We start from the raw sequence: 24,644 nt of genomic DNA, 5'->3' as shown, positions 1-24,644 counted from the left end.
TGTGTTGGGGGAGGGGCTTTCATGCTGAAAGGTTTTAAAAGGAAGAGCTAGGAGGCCATTTTGGAGGAGAGTGACCATATTCTTGTAAAGAGGAAGAGCCCACATTGTAGCAGGGCAGGGAGGCCATGTAGAGGAGGCAGCCAAAATGGCAGAATGGTGAAGGAGAAGCCAGTTTGTGCAGGAGAAGGAGATGGGGAACAGAGGTAAATAAGACTGATGAGATGGAAACCTTTGATTCTAGGAAAACTTGGATGAGTCACTGGCTTTGGGAGCCCTGAATGGAAAGGCAAGTGTTTTTCCGCTGTGTGTTTTTATTTGCTTGCCGAATGTGAGACAAGAATAAAGAAAAATGGACCACCAGTTTTTGGCTCCACTGTTTCTTTACGATCTGTCCAGATTAAATGCAAACCTGTGCTGGCCAGGAGGCTGTGATGGTGGCTGCAGCTACTAGCTTTACAAGGGTGAAAACTGTAACTGTGAAGACAAGTGAACATGAAAAGAGCCATTATACAGTTGTTCTAGCTTGTTGTGCCAATGGAACCAAGCTGCCTCCTATGCTGATTTTCAAACGCAAAACAATGTCAAAAGAAGACATTCCCCGAGGAATGATTGTCCGCGTTCATGACAAGGGTTGGATGGGTCAGGATGGGGCACATGTAACAAAAAACACAAAGAAGATTGATTCCTGCAGAGCATAAAACAAAACTTGCCGTCATATCTGGAGGCACTTGAGAAGAGAGCCCCTCTGAGGAGGTGGGAGAAGCTGAGACACTTTCTTGCCCCACACCCTGCCCTGGCACAGTGATTCACAAACCTGGATTTTGTCCCTGAGGAGTGGAAAGGTCCTTCTCACATCAGTCACCTCAGCTGTTAAGACCTGCGCCTGAGAGAGGAGCCCCCAAACACATGGTTTGGAAACCCGGGCCTGCATCCCGTAGCAGCAAGGGCCGGAGTGGCTGGAGGACAGGCGGGCCAGCGCAGAGGAGGCTGTGCAGAAGCGAGCCACGTTTTCTGTCCCAGATCCATTGCAGCTCTGAAGGCTTGGTAGAGGGGCCTGAGCCTGTGGAGAGACCTTTCGGGGTGCTGGCGGCGAAGGTTCCATTTCCCCAGAGGTGTGGCCTTAGCCCTGCATACCCAGGAGCGTGGCTTTGGGCGCTACCCTTCTCTGCGGCCGCAGGTGCCACCCTATCGCTCAGAGACACAGCACTGGCGCCCAGCGCCCACAGCGCAGCCGAGGGTGTGGGTCGGCTCTGCAACCTGTGGGACTGCAACAATCCGGGCATTCTGAGGAGGTCGCCAACTCCAGGGCACCATGTGGACACCAGACTGAAACGCAACCGCAGTCTTTTGGGAAGATTGGCCTGTGTGCTTGTCCAGGAGCTCCGGCCTGAGGGCCAGCTTCGGGTGTGGCACACAGCTGGGATCTCCGTGGGGTCCGCTGAACAAACGGGGAGCAATCTTGGCACTTGCTGTCTGCCTTGCTGCTGCTCGCCGCTTCATCCCGGAAAGGAACTTATATAGGCTCCACTGGAGCCCCTATTTTTGCGACTGTCGCCCAAGGGACTCCTTCAGGTCTTCTGGCCTGGTGGCCAGCCAGACTAGTGTTTAAAAGCTGCTGTCTGAGGGTCTGGCTTCCAGTCAGTCTGAATATATAGCTGCTGACTGACATCATCCCCCTGGGGACACTGACAGGTCTTTGCACACTCTTACTACTGGGAACCCCTAAAGAATAAAATAGACTGCATGGACAATGACAAAGTTCTGAGAGACAACCATGAGCTAAGGCAGGGGTGACGATAAGCTTCATCTCCTACATGAGGTCTTCAAGCACTTCAAATCTGGGAGAGGTGGCTGTTCCATGTAATACATAGAAACCAACACAGAGAGTTGAGCAAAACGAAGAAACAAAAGAGTTCTACCCACTGCGTGCGGGGTGGGGGTGGGGGGACCCTTAATGAAATGGAGATAAAGCTGAAAAGCTGTGGGGCAGTTGTGTTAGACTAGCTCGCAGGTTTACCAGCTGCAAGCACTTTGTTTAAATTAATGCGTGGGCACGTGGCAGAGGCATGTGTGCACAGCCTATCTAAGGCTATGGTGCTTCCCCTGGGCAGCGATCGTCCCAGATCGGTCTCCCGCCACTTCGAAATGTGGTTTTCCTTGCTCCCTTGCCCTTACTAGGAATAGCAGATTTTCCTTTATCAGCTCTTTCCCTTTTTGTTGTTTATTTGCGTACCTGTCTTTGCGAGTCTCCAATAAACTGGTATGGCCTGACACTTTCTGGTTCTGCAGTTTCTGTACCTTCTGCCTGAATCCAATGTGAATCTGCTTTGCCTTGGCCACCTGCGTTCCAAGAGCAAAATGAGACTGTACTTTTTTCTCTTTTTATATCCTCTTAAAACTCTGCTTCGGCTCATATAAGTCATCAGTTTGTTCCCCAGAAGCAACCTGGGGCATCCTTCTGAACCCCTGTGTTTTAATAGCATCTTTTTTTTTTTTTCCTGAAGTTTGAAACAGGGAGGCAGTCAGACAGACTCCCGCATGCGCCCGACCAGGATCCACCTGGCATGCCCACCAGGGGGCGATGCTCTGCCCATCTGGGGCATCGCTCTGGTGCAACCAGAGCCATTCTAGCGCCTGAAGCAGAGGCCACAGAGCCATCTTCAGTGCCCGGGCCAACTTTGCTCCAATGGAGCCTTGGCTGCGGGAGGGGATGAGAGAGACAGAGAGGAAGGAGAGGAGGAAGGGTGGAGAAGCAGATGGGCGCTTCCCCTGTGTGCCCTGGCCAGGAATCAAACCTGGGACTCCTGCATGCCAGGCCGACGCTCTACCACTGAGCCAACCGGCCAGGGCAATAATAGCATCTTCATGTAGATCCAGGGTTTCCTTTACTCTGGGTTTCTTGTGGCTTGGGGTCAAGCAGGCAGCTATCCTGCTGGCCATCTAACCAGAACCCAGCTACTTTACAATGGACTTCGGTGTGGAAGGATGAGGGAATGCTGAGGGGACATATTCCTCCATAGCCTGGTTTTACTTGGAACCTGATCAGTTACCAAGTTGAGAGGTAGAGAAACTTCTGTGTTCCTGACAACGTATACAGAGCCCAGGAAAGAGGCAAAGGTAGATGGAGGTTCTCACTGGTCACCTTAATTCTGGGGGGAGGAACTCGCCCTGCAGTGCCTCCAAATGTGTGCTCCAGTGCTCGCTTCGGCAGCACATATACTAAAATTGGAACGATACAGAGATTAGCATGGCCCCTGCGCAAATATGTGCTCCAGTGACTCTCACGTCTTTTGTTTTGTGCCTCTAGACTTTTGTTTGGGTTGCTCTCCTTGCTCAGAATGTCTTCCCTCCCCTCTATGGCTCTCCACATGTCCTTCAAGCATCAGGCATATGCTACTTTAGGACAGCTTCTTCCATTCCATGTGTTCCTGGCCCCAACATGCTCTCCCTGTGAGCTCCAGCAGCATTGTACTTCCTCATATCTGTTCGTGTGTCTGTCTTTTCCAACAATGGGCAGGCTTATTTATCTTTATTTCATTCCTAACAGATTATTTGGCTTTTAGCAGACAGTCAATAAATGTTTATTGAATAAATAAACTGAGTAGAGTTCAGGGATGCAAATAAGTTGAAAGCTAACCTTATGAAACCTTAGTCCCGTCTTATGACTGACTATTTCCAGGTACGTGACTTCTCTGTTTGTTGTTTTTGGCTGTGCAGGTGCCATCTGCCTAAGGGCTGGGAGCAGACTGAGCTATAATTAAGAATTTTTTAAAAATGATATGATAACAATAGCTAGCATATCTTGAGTGATCACTGTCCCAGGCTCTGTTCTAAGCACATTGCATATATTATCTAATTCTCACGATTCTCTGAGGTAATCATCCCTGTTTTATAGCTGAGGAAACTAAGACCCAGAGAAGTGAAGTGGCATACTAAGGACATACAGCAAGACGAACTCTTAACTGCTACGCCTCTCAATGAGAAAGACAGAGATGGTTGAACCTTAATAATCTCAGGCTGATTCTGAGTTTGAAAGGTGGGCCTAGGTCACAGGAAAATGTACAAACTCCTTTCTACTTCTTTGTCTGTCACCCCATGATTTAATTAGGCTCACCTTCTTCACCTTAATAACTCTAACATGCGTATACCCGGCTACCGCCACCACCTCTGCAGCAAGTATTTTTATTTTACCCTTTCCTGAATGAACAGCGTTCTAATTGTAGGTGGAGTGAAAAGTGTTGCGTGACTCCAGGAATCATGCAGTCCCGATGAAATGCAAAGTAGCTTTGACTATAAAATGAGATGGTACGTTAACTCATGAAGCCCAGGACAGAGCAAAAACATTCTTTTCTTTCCACAACAACCTCTAAAGGGATAACTGTCACCTTTAAGCTCTTCAGTGCATAAGAAAAGTAGATCCTTTGGGGAAATTTACATATTGTGCGGGAAAGAGGGTGGTGTTCACTGAAGGTTAGTTGGAATTTCCACAGAGTGACCTCTATTGAGAGATGAGCTCATTACATAGTGAAGCAAAGTGAAATGGAAGAACTTATCAATAAATCTTTGAAACATAGTGATATTTAGTTTAAAAAATCATAAAATTAAAGAGAAACCTATAAATATATCAAAAATGCTAAGACTTCCCAGGGTAGCTACATAAATATCCAGATTTTGCAGAGCTTAAAAATCAACTGAGCACACATATTTTAAAAGACCTTCATGGAGATATTGAACATTTTTATACATTTTCATATATGGATATTTCCACATCTACTGTCAGGAAAAAAGAGAAGACATTTATAGTTACTGGAGCAAGGATTTAGACTAAAACAGCTATATGGTTTTTATTTCAGGGACATAGGATTCTGGACTAGATTTTATTGGAGAGGGAAGATAGGTTTCTTTTTTCTGTAGATGTCTTTGGGAATCAAAGCTGCATCTTACAATTTGATAAGAGTTTAGCTTGGGGGTGAAGTGATTGACTAAAATTTTAATAAGCTATATGCATTCTGTGAAGATTAGTCTCTGCGTTTAAAATAATATGATTGTGACCTAAATTGCCAAAAGCAACAAAAGTCGGAAAAAGAGTGCCCCTCCAAAGGCAAAAAAAACCCAACACACGCTAAGATCTAAGATTTAACTTGCTTAAGTGAAAGATATTAAGTAGATATTCAACTTACAACTTTAGGGAAAAAGCAAACAATGGAATCTGGGTGAATTTTTTTCCCTTCCTATCATAGCTTCCTCCTGGTAAATGCAATTCTGGGTGAATTTAGTACTCCTCCTTTATTTTCACTTTCATAAGGGGAGATTGTGTTTGTGTGTGAAATGTATAAATATATTTTACTATGGTCCTACACAATACTAAAATTTCAAAGTAAAAAAGACAGGTAAAGATATTTACTGACACTGACCAAAACATATACAAGTATTTCTGAAGAACAGGCTGAAAATGTTTCCTGATTTATTTTTTAACATAGAAACCCATATTACACTGAAGACAAAAGATGCCAGCTTTCCTTTGTGGAAAAGTGCATCACTGGCCGTAAGCTCTATCAAGAGAGCAGTTTTTGTCCTTAAAGAACTGCAGGGCAGAGATGCTTCCAGTGAATGGGTAGTTGATGCTCCCAGGCCTCGCAGAGAAAGGTCCATATGAGAGAAGTGAGGGTACTACTGGAGTTTACTGTTTATATCAAAATTGCCTCTGGGTTCTCTTGAAAGATGTGGCTTGAAAAACAACCAGCATTAGGACTAAGAAAGTATATCTGCAAAGCATGTGGTCCAGGTCATAATTATGTCCATAGCACAGTGGCCTCTTGCTCAGAACAGCGCCCAGACAGCACATGTTGGTTGCACGGTGACCATGACAGATCACCACCAGGAACAACTCCTTTGGTGTTCCAAAGGGAAATTAGCATGTAAAACTAGCCAAGAAAAGGCCTTTCCCACATCCACTGCTGCCTTTGGGGTGCTGAGGCCACTCTCCATAGTCAGCCGCTGTGATTGAGAACGTTTGCCCAGCATGAGTACCATTCTTTCCATTCAAATTGCTTCATCTAGGTCTTAAAAGGCATTTCAAAAACCAGATGATTCAGTAAAAAATGTAATGTAGTCCAAAGTCATAACTTTGAAATTATTTCTGCTCATTCAAGTAAATGTCTCCTCCAGAAATCTGAAATTAGGTGTGGTAAATTAACAATTATACAAACAGAGCTGCTTTCAATAATTTAATTATCAGACTCATGCCCCAAAAAGAATGGGCACGAAATATTAACTAATACTCTTAAAGTAGTTTGGACACAGTCACACACACATCAAGACAGGAAAAGAAATTCTCCCCCAAATGCCAGTTTTTTGTTATTTGAAAAATAATAACATGATTAGAGGTAAACAATATTTTCTTCAGCTCCATCTCCAGTTTCCCCATCTTGTCTGGTCACTGTCTGTAGATTTAGCTTTGCTTCTGCTATAAGCATTTGCAGCTCCGGGCCGTGTGGATCTGAGTCACAAGGAGTTAGGGACTCAGTCTCAGAGATGTCCAAATCTGCAACAGAGAGATAGCACAGGTCACAGGAAAGTCAGCTTGAGACCCATAAGGTAGTTGAACTATGATTCACAGAGGAATGGTGGAGTTCAGTGAGAAACAGAACAGATATCTAATGATTTAATCAACATCATTAAGATGTATTTAGTTGTGAGTACAAATTACTCCTGTGGCTAAAAATAACCTCTATAAAATACTCCTAGGGAAGTGTCAAATAAACAGATACTTGTTACCATTTGTGAGCCGTGGAAACACTGCTACTGTGGAAAAAAAGGGTACCCGTGTATTTTTTAAAATGGATCTAAGAGCTTAGGAATACATTATGTACTGTAGCTATGTGCAGTTAACTCTATTTTCATCTGCATAGCATCTTTCCTCAGATACCTCAAAGTCAAGAATTGACTTCACGACAAGAAATGTACTTGGGGTTTTGTTGATATGGGGAAGGGGTGAGGAGAAAGGAGCTGAGGGATGGAGACCCCTTCGCCTCACCGTTGTGCAAATCTGTGAACACTGCACACCACTTAGCCAGAGTAGCCAGGTTTCTAGGGAAAATCATTCCAATATCAAATATGACTGGATGTACTTTTTCTGTTACCTAGCAACAGCATGGCACAGTCTGTTCTCCCCCCCCCCCCATAAACCCTCTAATAAATATCCCTCTAATAAATATATGGTTTAAAAGGGAGGCAAAGGAGGGTTTTGATTTGAAGAAAAGGCTCTTGCTGCAAACCATTTTCTCTGCGTTGGTTCCATTGCCCATCCTCCCTGAGGCTCGGCTATATGCACAGCAAAGCTGCACATACCCAGCTCCAGCTGAGGCAGACAGCAGAGCACGCATGGAAACCCAGGTGGGGAAGACATGTAGTCGGAGGCCACCTACTCTTTTCCAGTCATTATCAAGAAGTCATTGGCCCTGGCCGGTTGGCTCAGCGGTAGAGCGTTGGCCTGGCGTGCGGGGGACCCGGGTTCGATCCCCGGCCAGGGCACATAGGAGAAGCGCCCATTTGCTTCTCCACCCCCCTCCCCTCCTTCCTCTCTGTCTCTCTCTTCCCCTCCCGCAGCCAAGGCTCCATAGGAGCAAAGATGGCCCGGGCGCTGGGGATGGCTCCTTGGCCTCTGCCCCAGGTGCTAGAGTGGCTCTGGTCGCGGCAGAGTGACGCCCCAGATGGGCAGAGCATCGCCCCTGGTGGGCGTGCCGGGTGGATCCCGGTCGGGCGCATGCGGGAGTCTGTCTGACTGTCTCTCCCCGTTTCCAGCTTCAGAAAAATACAAAAAAAAAAAGAAGTCATTATAATCCTTGCCACGTTGTCTTCAAAGCCTGTATTATTTAGATGGATACACATAACTGCTGGCATCCGAATGACAAAGGTGCTTGCGACTTTTGCCCTCTTGACAAGGATCTTTGCTTGTTAGGGAAAGCGGAAAGCAAGGCCTGGCAGGAGTGAAGAGCACAAGGCCCACACAAGGCTCCATCTTGGGAGATATGGTACCCTTTGCTATATACCTCCTTTTATCACTTCTTCAATGGGAGAAGGGCAGCCAGGGCCACAGGAAGTAGACACAGGTTACCTGGAGGAGCTGACCTGTGCCTCTGAAGCTGAGGAGGACCCAGGAGAAGGGAGGAAAAGAGGAGGTGAGGAGAGGCTACACACCACAGCTCTGCTCAGAGGGTTAGGTCACCCATGACTCTAGATGACACAATGGAGCACAAAGGAAAAAAAGCCACCCAGGCCAGTTGGCTCTGTGGTCAAGTGTCGGCCTGGCATGTGGAAGTCCTGGGTTTGATTCCCGTTCAGGGCACACAGAAGAAGCATTCATCTGCTTCTCCACTCCTCCCCCTCTCGCTTTTCTTTTTCTCTCTCTCTCTCCTCTCCTGCAGGCAAGGCTCAATTAGAGTGAGCTGATCTTGGGCACTAAGGATGGCTTCATGATCTCTGCCTCAGGTGCTAAAATGTCTCCAGTTGCAATGGAGCAAGGGCTCCACATGGGCAGAGCATTGCCCCCTAGTGGGCTTGCTGGGTTTAACCTGGTCTGGGCGTATGCGGGAGTCTGTCTCTGCCTCCCCTCCCCTGACTAAAAAAGAAAAAAATCCATTTACATTGAGGTGACTTGATTTTACTAATGTTGATTCCAAATCCTGCACCTCAAACATTAGGAACTCAGTACTGAAAACACATCTACTGAAGAGGCCTAGAGCTATCACCACGTATAGAGTGGCTTCTCTGGAACAGCTCCAGGTCTTACCTCCCTCATCTAATCAGGCAAACACAACTCTCCCAGGCAATGATCTCGCTATCAGAACAATATAAATCAACCTAGAATATTCTATGCTCTATTGCACCATAATGGGAGACAAAGTATGCCTGTGTGGTCACAACACACTTTCACAATCTCAACTCTTTATCCTTGCGGTTGAATGAATAAGTCCATTTCACCTCTAAAAACAAATATTCCCAGTTAAACTACCGATGTTTTGTGTTACACAAATTAAAGAAAAAAAAGAAACCTACACAAACCTCAGAACTTTCATCTGGCAGAGTTGGGCAGGTTGGAGAACAGTCCACCGAAGACACTACAGTGCTGCCTCCTAGCCAACAAAAGGTCTGGCCAAGGCACAAGGACTACTACACGGAGAATGAACAACCGTCCATTGAATGAGGCAGTTGGTTTGTGATTACCGACAAATGAGATAATGCCAGGCACAATGAAACCCTTAATCCATATAAGTTTCCTTTCTCTGAGTGTAAAAACTTTGGCATAGAATAAAAATCATTGGTGAGTCTAGGTATCTGGGAAGTCTCCTTAATGGCTTCAAGAGAAGACTTATTTAAAAAGAGCCAAGAAACCAAATACATATCAGAAAGAAATCCTTGATCTGAAGTTAAACTGTAGGCCCTAGTTCAGGAAGATGGAAAAGCAAGCATGAATTGGAGGGAAGGGGCAGTTAATGTGTGTGTGGATGTGTGCAAGGGGATATAAAAGCTTTGTCAGAATTTTTTCAAATATGAATAACAGTATATCTCTAGGTGATGGCTTGCTGGACCCTAAAGCGAATGGCCACGTTATAATCCCAGATGTCTTAATGGAAGTGTCACCTGGAGGCGAACTCAATTTCCTTCTCCATGTTTCTTCTTGGTTTCTACCTGAACTATATAGTTAGGCAAGGTCAGACAGCCTGTCTTTGAAATTAAAAACTGTTATGTGATTTCAGATTTTATTACTCCACTTCAACCCTGAAAGAACTCCGGCATAGTAATTGTATATTTTTCAAGTTCAGTCACCTTTTTCCACACTTTTTACCCTAGAGAGTATGATCATCATATAGAACCCTAAACTCAAAAAACATTTGTTAAAATAAAACCTTACTGATTCAAAAAGCAGAGTTCTTGGGCAAGTAAAGTTAATCATCCAATTTGACTTGTGATCAAAATGCCTGCAAATTGCCGGACATAGAAATAGAATACCTCTTTTTATTAATAAGCAAAGAAATACTAATACAATCATAATTTGGTCAACTAAAAACCAGATGCTACTATAATGAAACAAAACTTCAGGCTACAAAGGACCTTCCGATCTAGTGTCTCAACACAATTTTCCCTTTTAGTTGACGTACAAGAAATATCTTAGCATCCCTCTGGAAACTAAGCAGAGTAAGCACTGCTGAACTTAAAATAAGGACAAGTAGATGGAACACATAAAAGCCCCAAAGCCTAGTTAAACCAACTGGAGAGGTAGAATATTGGTACAGGTTTTCTGTTTTTTTATAGTTAACTTTTATTCATATCCTAAAACATCATCCTTCACAAGAAATTCCTTTAGACTCACTATGGAGTCTAAGTCAGCCTTCTGTACCTTCTGCACTGACATCCAGAGACAGCTCCCTAAATCTCCCTGTTTTTAGCCCTTAGTTGCACCCTATTGTTTGACATTCGCATTTATCATTTTCTCACCAGCTGTTGGAACATCAAACTATCGGGGGAGCAAATCTGGGGTCTGGAATGACAGATAACCATGGAAATCAGCTTCTGAAAAGCTGATACTAGCAGGAAGTAAAACTGGCCTTCCCTTCATGATTTCACCATCCTATTGTTCTTTTGTGCCAACTGAATCATTGGTTGTTTTCAAGACCAGGCTACAAACTCAATGTATAAAATGCAACCATGTTCCATATTTAAAAGGAACAAAGTAACTCCTAAAGTGAGAAGTGAATGAAATCTTTTAAACCACCATGTAAACTGTAACCTTGGGCAAGTCATTTTCCTTTCTCTTAGATTTAGCTCATGAAGAATCCAACTGAAATCATCATTCAGGCCTCTTAATTTTCTTTTACTCTGTAACAGTGGTCCCCAACCTTTTTTGGGCCACAGACTGGTTTAATGTCAGAAAGTAGTTTCACGGACCGGCCTTTAGGGAGGGACGGATAAATGTATCACGTGACTGAGACAAGCGTCAAGAGTCTTAGATGGATGTAACAGAGGGAATCTGGTCATTTTTTAAAAATAAAACATCGTTCAGACTTAAATATAAATAAAACGGAAATAATGTAAGTTATTTATTCTTTCTCTGCGGACTGGTACCAAATGGCCCACAGACCGGTACCGGTTCGTGGCCCGGGGGTTGGGGACCACTGCTCTATAAGAACTTTTACATCTGTGTTTTAGCTCAGTGACTCACCAAATAATATTCTAGAGGTGCAACAAAATGCATGCATTTTTCAACTGCTTTATGCTCAAGAAGTGCACATTATTATCTTAAGTTGCATTTAAAATAATGTTTTTAGTGTAATTTCCAGATATATGGCCCATCCCTCTACCTCTAATCTTCCCAACAACACATACTTGAGTTGAGCCATGCATGTCCTACATGATAGGATTTGGAAAGCTACCTAATGAATGGAAAATAATGTCCACAGTCCAGACCTGGACTTGACCTTTCCTTCTATGAACAGCCGACTTGTCATAAAGAACAGGTTTGTGACAAGTCAGAAAGGGTTGTCTATCATTTAAAAAGTTAATGCAATCTCTGCTTTTGTCTGCATTTTCTGAAAAGCATTTGAAATAATACTAATTTTTCAACAAAAGCTTTATTGAAATTTAAAAGCACCAGTATAATTTTTATTATGAAGATCAACTCCCAAGGTCAGAATTTAGCTTCACAATGTGCCCAGTGATCAGGCACTCAGTAGCTCAGTGCAAAAAATGTATGCTGAGTCTACTGTTCAGATTATTGGCAGTGCCTTGTTTAGCCATGTCTTATCCTGTTCCATTCTTTCCAGCAAAACTCACAAAACAGAGGTTTGTGTCTTCTGGGTCTTGGCTCTGTTCTTGTTTATTTTAATGAAGCGTTCTGAGTTGCACTTACTATATCCCTTGTGCATGTTCCTAAAGTCAAAATTCACACTCTCCTAAAATAACTCTCCCTCCAAAAAATTTTGTCATTAATGGTCCAAGTCTGCAAAATAAGCTGTATTCCCTATTTAATGATTGATTCATGCTTATATTGTGAAACATTTAAAAAATCCTTTCCTGATGGCATTACTAGCAATCACTATTTTTTCTCAAGAGCATTAATGCACAACATTTTCCTTCTAATGGAAAACACTTATTGTATAAAGCTCGAGGTATCTTCAAAGCAAAGGAAAATCAGTCTCTGTCCCTTATTTTGTTTAACTCCATTTTCCATAGTGAGCCACAAACAGGATGTGAGCCTGTAGCATAAAAACCACTCTGGAGTTGACATCTGAAACCAATGGCATCAATAAATGTTATGATTCCCCTTACTAATCCTCATGTACCAATACTGCACGTGAAGTAAAATAACTAAAGTGTGCTCTGGGTGTGTTGCACACACACCTGTGGCGTGCATGCATAAGTGTGTAATATAAGAAAGCAAACAATTATTTTTTAAGTTGTAACTATTAGAGTTAGACTTTATTTTCTTATCAGTAATTAACATATTTGGAATAATCTGTTAATTACATAAGTAATGTTGACAAGAAACACAGCAATTGAAGCAATCAACACAATGAAGACGCGATTCTATTAACACAAGACATGCTATGATACACCATTCTCTCTGCTGTCCGTACTCTCACTCTTCTTTCTCCCCAGAAGGGTGCCAGAATCATGACCTTTACCTCAGCAAGCTCCATGGGAGGATGGGGCAACTGCTTCTACCTTCCCCTCTTCTTTGGGATATATTTCAAAAGCTGTGTTTTTGGGGGGTCTTTTTATTTCAAAAATCTGTGCTTCTCTAAACAGGATGCTTAAAAGTATTAAAATAAAAGAATACAGTGGCCAAATAAGTTGACGACATGCTGGATAAGTCAAGTTTCTTTATTGACAGGGTCCTCAGAACTTGAACAGGATCACCTGTATTATAAATCTCAGAGGGAAAAACAGTAAGCGGCATCCCCCAAACTCAGCAAGATTTTTCAGGGTACTTTGCAGGGTTGTGTTCCATGAGGCATACTTTGGACAATACTGCACTAGAGAATGATACACCTATCGTAGACTAAAAAAGAGACAATAAATGACCAAGATGCCAGAATAAATCAGGGGTGGGAAGCTGGAAATAGGTGAGGTTTCCCCAATTCAGAAACCCTTAACCCTTTATATAATGTCTAGAGTGGACACAGGCAATAATCAGCAATGGCTGCTGGAATCACTAGGAGAAAAACTGATAGAAAACTTTATAATGACGAGGATCAAGCTGATAGCATCTGAATCCACACATCAAACTTAATGTCACAAAAAAGACATGGTAAGCATCCTTTTGAGATGAAAATAGGAGCTGTACAACATAGACAACACAGGAAATATACCACCCCAACTATGAAGATTTTTTCATGTAAAAAGAAAAATAAACCCTGTATCTATTCAAGCAACAAACATATTCCCAACTACCAGTTTACAGGAAATATGGTATGGGACAAAATAATATGTTAAATGATACCACAGGGATACAATCAACAAAATTCAGAATGTAAGAAATTTTTTAGAAAATAATTCCTCCCAAAAAACCCTTTTAAATAAATAACCCAGTCTTTTCAAGAAATTATAAGATTAAAACTTTAAATAAAAGAGACAAGAGATATACAAACCTAATACAATACATGAAATTATCTGGATCCCAATCCAAACAAACCAAGGGGAAAAAAATTGAGACAATCAGAAATTCAAGTATTGAGAGTATGATTCTAAGTAAAAATTGCTTAACTTTTTAGTTGTAATTTTTAAGTGTTGATGTTGAAAAAAGAAAAGAGAGAGAGAGAGTCTGTATCTTTTAGAAAGAGATACTAAGTTATTTTTGGATGAAATGACACGACATCTTGTATTTGCTCTAGGAGAACCCAACCCTAGAAGAGAGAGAAAAGGGCACTGAGTAACTAGAATGATTATACGTTGATAATCATTGAAGTTGGGAGTTCATTAAACGATTCTCTCTGCTTTTGTATGTATTTGAAATGTTCCGTGATACATTTTTAAAAGTCCATAATTAGACTATAAAATTATAAAGGGTTCTCTGTTATTACAACAGCATAGCTTCTATATATCTGACATAATAGAACACTTTAGCAATAAATTAGAGGTCTCCTCTAGATGCCAAGTGTGTTTAGGTTAATTTTAATGAAACTGCATGACAAGTCTTTGGCAAGTGCCGTGTATGGGTTTATATCTCTAGAAAGATACATAATTCTTATGAACTAATCCCATAAAATAGATGAGGTTCATTTTAGTTTATAGCTGCCCATAAAAAATGATATAGATTCCGGAATTGTCTTTGCTCTTACCTAAAAAAATCTAACATCTCCTATGTGAAATGTTATTCAGAAAAGATCTCATTTTATACCCCAGGTGCATTTGACCATAGCAATTAATTACTGAGGTTCTCTTGGAATCTGGATTTTTATTCTTTAACCTTTTGAGTTCACTTAAAACTAAAATGTAACATGTAAGAAATAGGAAGTAAAAGTTGCATGTCTAGTCCAAATATATCAAAGCAAATTTCAGTTCATAATAATAGTAGGTGTCAATATCTATTGTCAAAAGGATGCATGAATTAGTGAATACATAATTTAAAAGGTCTACCTACTCTAATTAGAGTTGTGGGAGTCATCAATTTGAAATTTTTATGTTTAGAAAATACCTTAAAATTTTATTTAATCTAATCCCTGTCTTCTCAGAAAAATTAAACTGAAAATCAAAATAGTATTGCTTTGTAGGGCTCCTCTCTTTAAGCCACTAAATTCTTTGAGTCAAACATTCAATTCAACCCTCACATCAATCCATAATGGTAGGTACACTGTGGAATATGAAAGAGAGCCTAAAACCAGCACAGAGAAAGGCCGAATGTGAAAGCAAACACAGCTTGGGAACACAGAAAGCTATTTCAGCTACGATGCAAGAGCAAGATTCCATAAAATAGAAACTATGAGAGAACAAGGAACATCTCTTGGAAATTAAAAATATTTTAGCTAAGCCTGACCAGGAAGCGGTGCAGTGGGTAGAGCATTGGACTGGGACATGGAGGACCCAAGTATGAAACCGTGAGGTCACTGTCTTGAGCGTGGGCTCACCAGCTTGAGCGAGGGGTCGCTGGCTTGAAGCCCAAAGTCGCTGGCTTGAACAAGGGGTCACTCGCTCTTCTGAAGCCTCCTGGTCAAGCACACATGAGAAAGCAATCACTGAACAACTAAGGAGTTGTAATGAAGAATTGATGTTTCTAATCTGTCTCCCTTCCTGTCTGTCTGTCCCTCTCTGTCCCTCTCTCTGACTCTCTCTGTCTCTGTAAAAAAAAAAAAAAAATAGCTAAATTTTTTTTTTAAATCAATGCACAGTAAGAGGTTAAAGATAAGAAAATCTCCCAGAAAGTAGAACAAATGAAGAAATGGAAATAGAAGGAAAACTAATAGAAATATCAGAGGATCCAAAAGGTCCAACTTATAACCAGAAACAGTTCCAGTAAGACAAAACTAGAGGAGCAATATTTTTAAGAAAAAGATTTCTCAGAATCAAAAGAAGTTATGTCCCTAGATTGAAAGAATTCAGTGAAAAACTGGTAAAAATTATTTTAACAAAAGACCACACTAGGCAGCCTGACCAGGTGGTAGTACAGTGGATACAGCATCGAACTGGGATGCAGAGGAGCCAGGTTCAAAAACCCTGAAGTCGTGGGCTTGAGTGCCAGCTTACCAGCTTGAGCGCAGAGTTGCTGGCTTGAGCGTAGGATCATAGACATGACCCCATGGTCGCTGGCTTGAGCCCAAAGGTTGCTGGCTTGAAGCCCAAGGTCACTGGCTTGAGCAAGGGATCACTTGCTCTGCTGTAGCCTTTTCCCCCACCCCCCACCCCCACTCCCGGTCAAGGCACATATGAGAAAACAGTCAATGAACAACTAAGGTGCCACAATGAAAAATTGATGCTTCTCATCTCTCTCCCTTCCTATCTGTTCCTCTGTCAAAAAAACAAACAAAAAAACAAAACAAAACAAAACAAAACACACACTAAAGCATATTATAAAATTCATCCAGAAAGGGATAAAAAGGCTTCCAAAAAGTGAGAACAGGTTACAAACAAAGGGTTAGGAATCAGAAAAGCATCGGACTTCTCAACAGCAACACTGGGAAGTAGAAGAATCAACTCTTCTAAAATTCTGAAGAAAAAAAATTTTATCTGCACTTCTAAGCCCAGATATATCATAAAAACCAAGTATAAAAGTAGCAAAAATAGATAAACAAAGTGAAAAGGGCATTTCAACAAAGTTAGGGAAAAAATTGCCTTCATTACACTTTTTCTTAGGGAATTTGCAGATAGGCTCCACCAAGTAAAGAAATATGTCATTGTCAGGGAGAAATGGGATTGAGGATGTAGGATCCAACACAGCACAACTGTGAAGGGGTGCCTGCCAGCAGAGCCACAGGGCAGGCCTGGAGAGCACCAGGGTGGACGGAACAAGAGTAGAGGATCAGGAAAGGGGACTTTCAAAGAAGGAAATGAAGCTGATAAAAACTGGATGTGTCCAGTCTGTGTAAAATATTGTTGAACAGTTATTGAGAGAGATATAGGAGCTTTGGAGAAAAACATAGTGGAAAGTAGAAAAAAGATAAGAAAACGAAAAACTCAGGCAGATGGTTCAAGTCTTGAAACAATAGGACAAAATGGTCAACAACAACATTATTTTAAGTAGCTTCTGCCCATGCAATTAATTTTTCTCCATCTTGAAAAAACTCATCTCTCACAGTTTTTCCCCCCCAATCTTTAAGTGCCTACATATATTTTGTAAATATAATTTCTCTGAAAACTACTTCGCAAAGTACAAAATACATTGTGCTCATGCAAAAAAGAACCAATGTGTCTGTGTAATTAAGAGTGGGCATTTTTGAAATTCCAAAATCTGCTGCTAGAAAAAACTGTTCATGAACCGGCAATTCACAGAAGAGGAAACCTAAAAAGCCAATAAAAACAAAAAGGTACTGAATCTTACTGGTAATTAGGGAAGTGCAAATTAGAATGAGTTATTATGTCATACCTATGATATTGGCAAAAATTCGGGAACCCTAACAGTACTGTGTTGGGGAGTATCTATGGAAACTGGAACTCTTGTGTGTAGCTGCTGAAAGTGATACTATACAACTTTACAGAGAAATCAGTAATACCTGGCAAAACCAAGGACATCTCTACCACTTCTAGGTATTACAGTCAATCCAAACTCTCATTCATGTGCACAAAAAGATGCATCTAAAGGGATCCTTTTGAATAGGAAATAGACAGGAAACATCCTATTGCTCATTAGTAGGGTAATACATATGCTGTTATTTATTCATGCAACAAAAGAGTATACAGCAATTTTAAATGAATCTGTGCTATATGTATGAATATGCACATTGAGTTAAAAAAAAAGTTACAAAAGACATGCAGGTAGATATACCGTATTTCCCCATGTATAAGTCGCAAACTTTTTTGAAAGCTTGAGGTCTAAAAACTGAGTGCATCTTATACAATGGTGGTAGATGTTTTTACTTGCATTTCTCGCTTTTTGGCACTTGTTTTTGCACTCATTGTTGAAGACAGTGATTCGTCATCAGACACAGATGAGGACAAGCTAATGGATGGGAGTTTTGACAGTAAGGAGGAGTTGTATGAATTTTATGATGAATAAAACTTGAGTTCAATAACTTTATGCAATACATTTTTTCAAATTTTGGGTACCAAAATTAAGGTGCATCTTATATATGAGAGTGTCTTATACACAAGGAAATATGGTATATACATACACTTGGAGAGAAAGAAAGGGAGGGAGGAAAGAGAAAGACAGGGGAGAGGTGGGAAGGGGAGGGGAGGAAGGAAGAGGGGGAAAGGAGGCAGGGGAAGAGGAATAGGCTATTTAAGTGTTAAAAATATATATATATTATTTACATATATAAGTAGTGATAGCATTAAAACATGCCGTGGAAATGATAATTCACTAATTAAAGAATATTGGCAGACTCTAAATAGGAAAAAAGATAAGAGGAAGGAACATTATATCTGGAACATTTCTTTAAAAAAAGGCAAAGAGATATTTAAATCAAAAATGGACGACTGTTAATATTTGTTAAATATATGCCTGATACATACTTTCTATATTTTTCTGTAAATTTGAAATTTTTCATAATTAATACTTTCATACTAAAAATGCATTAAATTACACAGTAACCAATTGCAACCTATGGTCTTTATTTAGATCTTGAGTCAAAAAATAAAAAAACAAAATGGAAAAAGTACACACACAATTTACAAAATAACTGGAAATTTAAATACTGAGTATATGTTGATATTATGGAATTTTTGATACTTTTTTCCTTCGTATGATAACACTTGAAAAGATAGAGCCTTATCTTTTAGAGATATGCACTGAAATGTTTAGAGATATATACCAAAATGTTATGTGTTTAGACATGATTTTTACATATTGCTTCAAAATAAGATAGGATGTGGAAAGTAGCTGAAACATGACTGTTTATAAGTTCCTAAATTTTTGAAGTTGGGTGGTTGTTATATTTCTCTGTTTATTTTTGTACATGTCTGAAATTGTCCATAATTATATTTAGGTAGACAAAATACATGCCAAGGTCAATTTTTAAATAAAAATAAATTAAGATTTTCAACTTTTTAAGAATGCACCAAATGAAATGACACATAAGCCTCCAGCTCCAAGGACAGGGCAGTATTTTCCTGGCATAGAATTCTGCTGAAGGCTATAGAGACCAGGGTCTTCCAAGTACCAGGCCAATAAAGTGGACTTTCTGGAAACTGCCTGCTGCATTGTAAGAAGTATGCCTCTCATTCTGCTGAGAGAAAAAAAATTGAATTTATTTCTCTGCCAGGTGAATAATGTAGGAAATCAACCTAGGAATTAAATTAAATTTTAATTCTTCTGGTTCAGTAGAAGGAGAAGCAACTGTTCCAATTCTTAAGCACACAAAATCCAGTGTTTTTCTCTAAACCAGAAGAAGGCAAGCAATTAGAGCAGACAAACCCAAGCTAATTAGTTCTACCAACTTCTTAATAATTATGTAATTACCAGACTAAAAGTAATAGCATACAATTTTTGAAAGGTCTAGAAATGAGGGCATTTTTCTTTTGATCAACTATAAAACTGAGATGTCAAAGAATTTACATGCCTTTTCTGTTCTGAGAAATTGATATTTACAGTTTTCAGAGCAACATAAAATTCTCTTTAAAAATGAGAAAGATTATTTTCTTAATTTGTATTTGTTTGAAATAACATTTGCCAAGAAACCAAACCCTGAAATAATCTTTTCCAACTGCAGCCTTGAGTATAGGCCACTCAAAACTGATTATAATTTTAAAAGTACGATATAGAGAAAATATTTTGTTCAACACAGATTTTTACACTCTTGGTATTCTTTTCATGTTTATGTTTGTTCTCAGAATAAAGATATTATATTCCCTTTCTAAAAATTAAATTTAAAGTAAGTATTTTAATAAATTACACAATTAAAGAAATAGCCAGTTTGCAGAGCAGAGGCAAAATTAGGACTTAAAACTACCAAAATAACAATCAGAAGAGAAAATATGTATGGCATGATAAACTGTTCTACTCAAGCCATCTCTCCAAACTATAAATTGTCTTATGCATTTAAATGTCATGTGAAGCTCCTCAACTTAATATTTTTGCTTTCTGCCATGTGACCTATGACTAACACTGGACCCTAAAGAAGCTTGTTAATTTCTCTTTAATTATCTACCAGCAGACACAAATCCCAAGTTGGCACAGTATCTTCCTCCTTTTAGATAGACCTCTTTCTCCTGTAAACAACTCTTCTCAAGAAGGAGCCATAGTATTACCATATCATTGAACTTTTCTTTAGTGGAATCAGCCGCTAAAGAAAGGATCATGAAGATTCTTTGTTACTCATGAGGAGCCTCTGTTACTCCATTAATGACCAGTGGCACCCATTCCTTCGAGACCACTGAGGGCCAAGCACACTGCCCTGAAGAAGCCTGTTCCCTCCTGGAGTAGAAAGATGTAAACCCACACAAGTGCAATAAAGACAGGACTTCCTGTTCCATGGTTAAATGATCACTACCCACAACTGGACACCACATCAGACCCTTCAGAAGGAGAGCTTCCTTCCAGATGTGTTGGCCAGGACAGACTTCAGAGGCTCATCTGCACTGAATCTTGAAGGCTGACCAGGATGTCTATGATGGCCTCTTGTGGAGGTATTCTGAGTGGAGTTCACCACTCTTGCAAAGGAAGAAACTGCTAGGTGCTGTAGAAAAAGAAGAGTTGTCAAGTTTGGCTAGAATATGAGTTTGTGAAGATGAATAAAGAAGGGTGGGTGCTGGAAAAGTAGATTGTGGAGTATCTTGAATGAGAGTGTTGAGTGTTTTAACTCTAAGGGGTAAAAAATAAGTAAGCTTGGCAGCTACTGGTGATCAGGACCCTTCTATGGTCCTCGATCAATCTACATAGTTGGCTTCACCTGCACATATTGCTGCCCTGAAACAAGAGATGCAGCTCCAGGAGCAGGGGAAAGGGAGCTTTATTGCCCCTGGTTCTTCCTGTCTGGGATGAGTCCACATTCAACCAATTAAGTGTTCATCCCTTTGATGGATAAAGCATCCATTCTTTGTCAATCAGTAGAGGGTATGTCAACATAAACTGGCTTGAGCTTCTTTTCCATTTACTCTTCCGTGCTGAGAGCCTAGTATATGCCCTGTCCTGGCCTGAACACCAGGACACCAAGTTGAACGAGATCTTGTCTCAGCACCCAGGATGTTTAAAGTCCATATAATCACTTCAAAAACGGTTTCTGTTTCTTAGAAGTTAAATAAGCACCTACTCTAGGAGCTATTCTACTGCTGGTATTTATCCAAGATAAACAGTCATCTACTTTCCATGAAACATAATTCACAAAAAGCCTTGTACAACAATGATCACAGCAGCTTCATCCATAATACAAAACAAACAAAGAAAAACAAGCAAAGAAAATAGAAATAAACCAGGTGTCCATCAAAAGAAGAATGGATAAGTAAATGGTAAATTTATCAATGCAAAATTATTCAGGAATAAAAGGGAACCAACAATAGATTCACACAACAGCATGGATGAACCTCAAAAATAATATGCTGGGCCCTGGCTGGTTGGCTCAGTGGTGGAGCGTTGGCCTGGCATGCAGAGGTCCCGGGTTCGATTCCTGGCCAGGGCACACAGGAGAAGCACCCATCTGCTTCTCCACCCCTCCCCCTCTCCTTCCTCTCTGTCTCTCTCTTCCCCTCCCTCAGCCGAGGCTCCATTGGAGCAAAGATGGCCCGGGCGCTGGGATGGCTCCTTGGCCTCTGCCCCAGGAGAGGCAGAGCATCGCCCCCTGGTGGGCAGAGCGTTGCCTCTGGTGGGCGTGCCAGGTGGATCCAGGTCGAGCACATGCGGGAGTCTGTCTGACTGTCTCTTCCTGTTTCCAGCTTCAGAAAAAATATACACACACACAATAATAATAATAATAATAATAATAATAATAATAGTAATAATAATATGCTGAGTGAAAAAAACACTGGACACAAAAAGGTGCAGAGTGTCTGGTTGCACTCCATTCCAGAATAAGTGAAATTAACCTGCGGTGATGGAAAGCAGATGAGTATTTGCTTTTGGGGATGGGGATTGGTTGGAAAGGGGAACAGGGAGCTTTCTCGAGTAATGGAAACATTCTGTGCCTTGATAGTCTTTCCACAAAACTGATTGAATGATAGAATTAATAGCTGAGCCTTTCACTGTATGGAAATTATATATCAATCAATAGTCTATATAAAGCATCTTGGAGTCTAAAGGGGGGGATGACAAAATATGGTGAAAAGTAATAAAAGGGCCTACTGGGCACTTCAGGATCACACAGGAGAGGCTCCTTATCCAGATTCAGAAGATCTGGATAGAGTATGGAAGAAAGTGAGTCAGCAGCTAAGACTTGCAAGATGAATAAAAATTAACCAGGTTGGGAATAAAGGACAGAGAAGAGGACATTCCAAAAAGAGAAAAGATATGTACAAAAGGTAAGGGGCCTGACCTTTTGAATGACTGAGAGAACTTCATATGGTTGGAACACAGGGTCAGGATGGATGGAATAGTGTAAGACCGAGGCTGAGAGATTAGAGGCCAGGTCATTCCTCCTGTGCTTCACCAGGGATGACTGACTTCAGCACATGGCATGTTAGAATAAGCCCAAGAAAGTTGAGCCAGACAAGTCCTAAGAGGAGTAGACATGAACCCTTAGCCACAGGGCCAACTGCTGGCCTGGGGGCTAAACAAAGCTCTATCTTAAATACAACATGTTGAATTTCGTTTTCTTTTTCTTCTTCTTTATTCTTTTTTATTCAGTGAGAGGAGGGGAGGCAGAGACAGACTCCTGCATGTGCCCTGACCATGATCCACTTGGCAAGCTCACTAAGGGGTGGTGTTCTGCCCCTCTGGAGCATTGCTCTGTTGCTCAGAAACTGAGCTCTTCTTAGCGCCTGAGGCAGAGGCCATGGAACCATCCTTAGCACATGGGACCAACTTGCTCCAGTTGAACCATGGCTGCAGGAGGGGAAGAGAGGGAGAAGTAAGAGCAGGGAGGGTGGAGAAGCAGATGGTTGCTTCTCCTGTGTGCCCTGACTGGGAATTGAACCCGAGACATACACATACCGGGCAGATGCTCTACCACTGAGAGCCAACTGGCCAGGGCTTGAATTTGGTTTTCAAAAGATAACCCATGTGGTAAATTGTGTCGAGATATGTCATTTGGATTTCAACTGTTTCCAAGGGAGAAAAAAATGTATATGAATGGTATGCCACAGGCAATAAATTTATTTCAACATCTACTTACACCAGTGTGTTTTCCAGTGTATTTCAAGGAAGAGCAGCCCAGCGGACTGCTGGGCTGGAGGGGAGGACGCTGTGGTTAAGTATGTTTGCGAAGTGACAGTGTGGAGATCACAGTACACATGAGCTCAGTAAAAGATGTCTAGTCCCCAAACCAGCAATGCTCAGTATTATCTGATTACAGGAACCTTTTCTCATGTAAAACCTAATAAGAGCCAGAGAGTCATGGACATTTTTTGAGACATACCTTCTTAGATAATACTCAAATGAGATAGAGTAAGTCCAGGTCACCAGAGCAACCACTTCAGGAGTAGGCCAGTGGCTCATACGATCCAATGCTCTTCCTGCTGATTTACTCCTTTTATTAACAAAAGGTATAGTGGTAACAACTATGTCTACTGAGTACTTCCAAAGTTCAAAGTCTTTTATGTCTTGTCTTATGCAATTCCCCTACCACCTACAACAAAGTAGGTACTATCAGAAGTCCATTAGATAGCTGAGAAAGCAGAACAAAATTTTAAATATTTGTTCAAAATTTCACAGATAATAAAAGACAGAGCTGGAATATGAACCCAGACATAATTTCCAAGCCTTCTATATTAACCACTATGCCAGTCAACTATCTCAATTATTCAATATTAATCAACTGTATTTCTACATGCATTCATTTCTTCATCCATTCATTTAGTCATTCATTCAAATCCCTCACTTAAAAGTAAAGCACTAAAAAGTTCATGCAAAGTTCATTACACTGGAAAGTATGTTTTTTGTCTATTTTTGATATGGAACTTGATTTAGGAGATGGGAGGAGGTGGATTCCTTATCTTCTCACCTTTGAATGACAGGGAAATATCACATCACCTACTTTCCTCACAGGAACATATCTGGTTTTGGTCATTTTGATCAAAAATAGTATTTTCCAAGCAGTTTTCACCCCTTATAGATTTCCTGGTTCAGTCTTGATTCAGTTATTTATTCAAGCCTTTCATAAGACATACTTTCTGAATTTTCCTGAACCATATATTCTCAAAGTTAGCCAATGGTGTCCCTAAAAAAAAAAAATCCCTGAAAATAATCATCTTTTAAAAAACTGAAAATCAGCACCAATAACCATCACAAGAAGTGCTGTAAATTTGCAGAACTATACGTTTATAGTTTCAGAAAAGAAAAATTTGTTTCAGAAAATAAGTATTTTGCCTTTAAGCCCATTTTGATTTATAAAAATAAAAATTTAATTGTGCCCCGATGTGGGTGGATGATTGTGTCTAGGTGTGTATATATCTGAAGACCTTAAATACCGCAGTAGGCAAGGGATTGAGTCTAACACATCTGCCATATCTCTATATATCAATAAATCTCTTATCTGACGAATACAAAGAGAAAACATTTTAACTTACTGGCAGCAGCATTTGCAAAAATGCTTCCATATTCTTACCAGCAGCAATGATAACTTCTTCAAGTAAAATAACTTTAATGTGATTTCCCCAGTCCTTCCTTTGTTTTTAGACTCAGTCTGTCCCCCCATGTTCACTAAGGCCTCTCAGAGCAGAGAGCAGAGGGAGCTCATAAAAGACAAATTTAGTATCTGGTCTTTTACAGTGATTTACCTCAGGCTACCTGTTCAACAAAAAATCACTTTAAAAAGTTTTTCAAGCTGTGTAGGGAGTGGAGACCAGTATCCTAAGAGAAAGGTAAACACCCACGCCTGTGGTATTCCTGCATTCTCCTTTCAAGG

The 24,644-nt window shown here is 40.7% G+C and overlaps 1 protein-coding gene and 1 pseudogene across 9 annotated transcripts in view; one reads left to right on the top strand and one right to left on the bottom strand.

Moving 5' to 3' along the window:
- Positions 1–3,195: 3,195 nt before the first annotated feature.
- LOC136390307 (U6 spliceosomal RNA) lies at positions 3,196–3,294 on the top strand (annotated as a pseudogene).
- Positions 3,295–6,214: 2,920 nt separating this feature from the next.
- The window catches only part of ARHGEF28 (Rho guanine nucleotide exchange factor 28), a 368,879-nt gene continuing 350,449 nt past the window's right edge, over positions 6,215–24,644 (bottom strand). For 7 of the 9 annotated variants that reach the window (XM_066377149.1, XM_066377154.1, XM_066377180.1 and 4 more), the window contains one exon: positions 6,215–6,544. In XM_066377149.1, the coding sequence (XP_066233246.1) occupies positions 6,381–6,544 (164 nt within the window). In that variant the 3' untranslated portion in view covers positions 6,215–6,380. The remainder of the gene's footprint in view (positions 6,545–24,644) is intronic. The other 2 variants (XM_066377201.1, XR_010750308.1) reach the window with 2 other exon arrangements.

Source organism: Saccopteryx leptura, chromosome 1 (assembly GCF_036850995.1).
Source record: "Saccopteryx leptura isolate mSacLep1 chromosome 1, mSacLep1_pri_phased_curated, whole genome shotgun sequence".
NCBI classification, from domain to species: Eukaryota; Metazoa; Chordata; class Mammalia; order Chiroptera; family Emballonuridae; genus Saccopteryx; species Saccopteryx leptura.
This window is presented reverse-complemented; position numbering and strand designations above follow the sequence as displayed.